The sequence below is a fragment of the Bison bison genome, unplaced genomic scaffold (assembly GCF_000754665.1).
Source record: "Bison bison bison isolate TAMUID 2011002044 unplaced genomic scaffold, Bison_UMD1.0 scf7180017864223, whole genome shotgun sequence".
In the NCBI taxonomy this organism is placed as follows: domain Eukaryota; kingdom Metazoa; phylum Chordata; class Mammalia; order Artiodactyla; family Bovidae; genus Bison; species Bison bison.
The window spans coordinates 2,698,010-2,701,857 of NW_011494795.1; the positions used below are offsets into that span (position 1 = coordinate 2,698,010).

Below are 3,848 nucleotides of genomic sequence, written 5' to 3' on the forward strand. Positions count from 1 at the left end.
GTGGTGGCCGTGTACCAGGCCGCCCTGGACCTGCTGCGGCGGCTGCACGTGCACCCCGAGGTCGCCGCGCAGGTGCTGGCCTACCTCTTCTTCTTCTCCGGCACGCTGCTGCTCAACCAGCTGCTGGACAAGGGTGAGGGCGGGCGCACCCCTGGCGCCGCGCGTGTCCTCAGGGGAGGCCGTCGTGCTGCGTGGGGCCCGGGCAGGCACCCGGCAGCGGCAGCGTGTGCAGGGGGGTCCTGCTTTCCCCACTCTGCCCCAGGCCCCTGGGAGGAGGGAACAGGCTCAGGGAACTGGCGTGACCTTTGACCCGGCCTCACTGGCGCCCAGATATCCTCCATAACCTGGCCCAGGCTCAGGGCCGCCGGGATCTCTGGCCAAGGCAGCACTGGGGCATGGGGCCGGGCGAGTGGGGCCGGCCCATGGGTTCTCCTCCCGCCTCCCCCAGGGGTCTGGAAGCAGGTGGAGAAGCTGGGAAAGTGATGGAAGGTCTCCCGACTGTCCAGAGGCCTGGGGCGCTGCCGGGCTTGTCTCCCTTGGGAGTGCCCTGCGAGGGCTCCGCATCACCCTCCCTCCATCTCTCCCCCAGGCCCCTCTTTGAGCTGCTTCCACTGGCCCAGGGGTGTCCAGGCCTGCGCCCGCCTGCAGCAGCTCCTGGAGTGGATCAGGAGCGCCGGCTTCGGAGAGGCGGGGGAGCGCTTCTTCCGGAAGCTTTCCTGCACTCTCAACCTGCTGGCCACGCCCAGTGCCCAGCTCATCCAGGTGAGAGGGGCTGGGGGGCGTTGGTTGCTCCGGGCTCAGCAGCTCAAAGTCCCTGCGGGCAGGCGAAGCGCGCCTCAAGCCTGTCCGACTGTTCGGGACCCCACGGACCGTAGCCCACCAGGCTCCTGTCCATGGGGATTCTCCAGGCAGGAAACCTGGAGTGCGTTGCGCACCCTCCTCCAGCTGCAGCCCCTGGTCCCCAGCTTTTACCCTGCAGGCAGGGTGACGGCCCAGCACGTCCGTGTCTCGTCCCTGACCTACAGCAGTGGCACGGGGGCCCTGCTGGCAGGTGGAGGTGAGGGACCCCGCGGTGGGGCGGTCACGCCGGTCACCTGGTCACCTGGTAGCCCCATCTAAGCTCATGAGTCCTTAAATCTGGGAAAATGTTTGTAAACGATGTGACCGACAAGGGCTTCATTTCCAAAATCTACAAACAAGTCATAAAGCTCAGTATCAAAAAATAGCCCGATCAAAAATACGCAGAAGACCTAAATAGACAGTTCTCCAAAAAAGACATACAGATGGCCAAAAGGCACATGAAAAAATACTCGACGTTGCTAATTATTAGCGAAATGCAAATCAGAACTACAGAGTGGCATCACCTCACACCTGTCGGGACGGCCGTTGCTAAAAAGCCCAAAACTAAGAAAAGCTGGCGTGGGCGTAGAGGAAAGGGAGCCCCTGTGCTGGCGCAGCCACTGTGGAGAACAGGGTGGAGAATCCTCAAAAGTTAAAAATAGAGTTGCCATATGATTCAGCACTTAATCCATATGGTAGCAACGTAATGTTAAAAATCCTTCAAGCTAGACTTCAACAGCCCTGAGAACTTCCAGATGTTCAAGCCAGGTTTAGAAAAGGCAAAGGAACCAGAGTTGCCAATATCTGTTGGATCATAGAAAAAGTGAGGGAATTCCAGAAAAACATCTGCTTCATTGACTGTGCTAAATAAAGTCTTTGACTGGGTGGATCACAACAAACCGGAAAATTCTGAAAGAGATGGGAATACCGACCACCTGACCTGCCTCCTGAGAAATCTGTAAGCAGGTCAAGAAGCAACAGTTAGAACTGGACATAGAACAACAGACTGGTTTGAAATTACCTGGAGGGCTTTAAGGCTGTATATCGTCCCTCTGCTTATTTAGCTTGTGTGCAGACATCATGCAAAATGCCAGGCTGGCTGAATCACAAGCTGGAATTAAGATTGCTGGGAGAAATAACCAACAACCTCAGATACACAGATGATACCACTCTAATGGCAGAAAGTGAAGAACTAAAGAGCCTCTTGAAGGTGAAAGAGGAGAGTAAAAAACTTGGCTTAAAACTCAACATTCAAAAAACTAAGATTATGGCATCCCTTCATGGCAGATAGATGGGCAAAAAGTGGAAATAGTGGCAGATTTTCTTGGCCTCCAAAAGCACTGTGGATGGTGACTGCAGCCACGAAATTAAAAGATGCTTGCTCTTAGGAAGAAAAGCTATGGCAAACCTAGACAGCATATTAAAAAGCAAAGACATCACTTTGCCAGCTGGAGGTCCATAGAGTCAAACCTACGGTCTTTCTAGTAGTCATGTATGAATATGAGAGTTGGGCCATAGAGGTTTAGTGTTGAAGAATTGATGACTTTGAATTGTGGTGCTGGAGAACTCTTAATTCAGAAAGACGCACGCACCTCAGTGCTCACAGCAGCACTGTTTACAACCTCCAAGACACGGGAGCAACCCGCGTGTCCACAGACAGGAATGGGCAAAGGAGGCGCGGCCCCTGTGTACAGCTGGGTACCACTGAGCCATTCGGAAGGATGGAATAATGGTATTTGCAGCAACGTGGGGACAGCCGGAGAGCATCACACTAGGCAAGTCGGAAAGAGGAGCACAGATGCCACGCGATACCACCTGTGTGCAGGATCTAAAGTAAGACGTGAAGGAAGGAACTTACAAAGCAGAAGCAGGCTTGCAGACGTAGAAAGCTAACTTATGGTCACCAGAGGGGAAAGGGAAGACGAGATGAAGTGGGATTTGGGATTAACAGATGCAAACGACTCTACACGAAACGGAAACAGGGATTCTCCGTGCAGCGCAAGGAGCCACACTGAGTACCCTGCAATAAACCGTGATGGAAGAGAGTCTGAAAGTCACAGCTGGATGATTCTGTATGTATAAAATTACTTTGTACCAGCAATTAACAGAGCACTGTAAATCAACTATACTTCCATAAAAGGAAGAAAAGGAGGCGGAAGAGTGGGTCAGAGAAACAGGAGAGGAGGCGGCGGCAGACGGGCCATGGCGTGCAGCGGCCTCCGGGATTCAGGAGCAGCCCTCGGCCAGAGTGGGTCCTGCCCTGGAGCCTCCGGGGAACACAGCCCCCGACCCTCCGTCTAGCCCTGTGTGAACCATGTGGGTGTTTGACCCCGAGACCTGTGAGACGGCTTGTTCTCGCCGCCACGTTCAAGCTCGTTTGCTGCAACAGCAGCCGGAGACAAGGATGCCAGCTCGCCCGCCCGCCCCTGTCACTTGCGCCGTGACACGGTCGTCACTGGGTGTGGTGAGGCCACCAGGCCCTTTCCTGCTGGGCAGCAGGCAGCCCCGTGGACTTTCTCCTTGCCACCCACAGTCCTGCCCTGGGCTGTCACTCACCGCCCAGCACCGTCGTTTGCCACCCTCGAGACAGGCTGTTTAGGGAGAAGAAGCTTGTTTAAAAAACCGTCGACATTCTCGTAAAAAGGAGGCAGAGTATCCGTAACATAATGACCGGATGCTGTAAATGGGAGAACAGAAAGAATTCTTGGAAGTTAAAACTGCGACATCAGAGATGCAAAGTTCGGTAGCAGAGTTGGAAGTTGAAGTTGGGGAATTTCCCAGAAAGCAGAGCCCGTGAGATGGGAAGGAGGTGCCTGGCCGTCGGGCGACCGTTGACTCCCTCCCTGGAGAAGCAGCCGAGGCCTCGCTGGGTGCGGTGAAGAAGGGGCCGACCCCCCCCACAGCTCAGGACCCCCGTGACCCCGCCCAGGCCTCTGATGTTGGCAGGGAAGTGAAGCAAAAAAGGGAGAGAGGAGGAAGGTAAAGGGCAGTCAGTGACACCCGCTTTC

At 55.1% G+C, this 3,848-nt stretch overlaps 1 protein-coding gene across 1 annotated transcript in view; it reads left to right on the plus strand.

The window, feature by feature from the left end:
* The window catches only part of RADIL (Ras association and DIL domains), a 53,202-nt gene that overhangs the window by 45,332 nt on the left and 4,022 nt on the right, over window positions 1–3,848 (plus strand). Inside the window, 3 exon segments of the mRNA XM_010845800.1 lie at window positions 1–133; window positions 590–762; window positions 946–1,057. The exon segment at window positions 1–133 is cut by the window's left edge and continues 16 nt beyond it. Of these exon segments, the coding sequence (XP_010844102.1) occupies window positions 1–133; window positions 590–762; window positions 946–1,057 (418 nt within the window).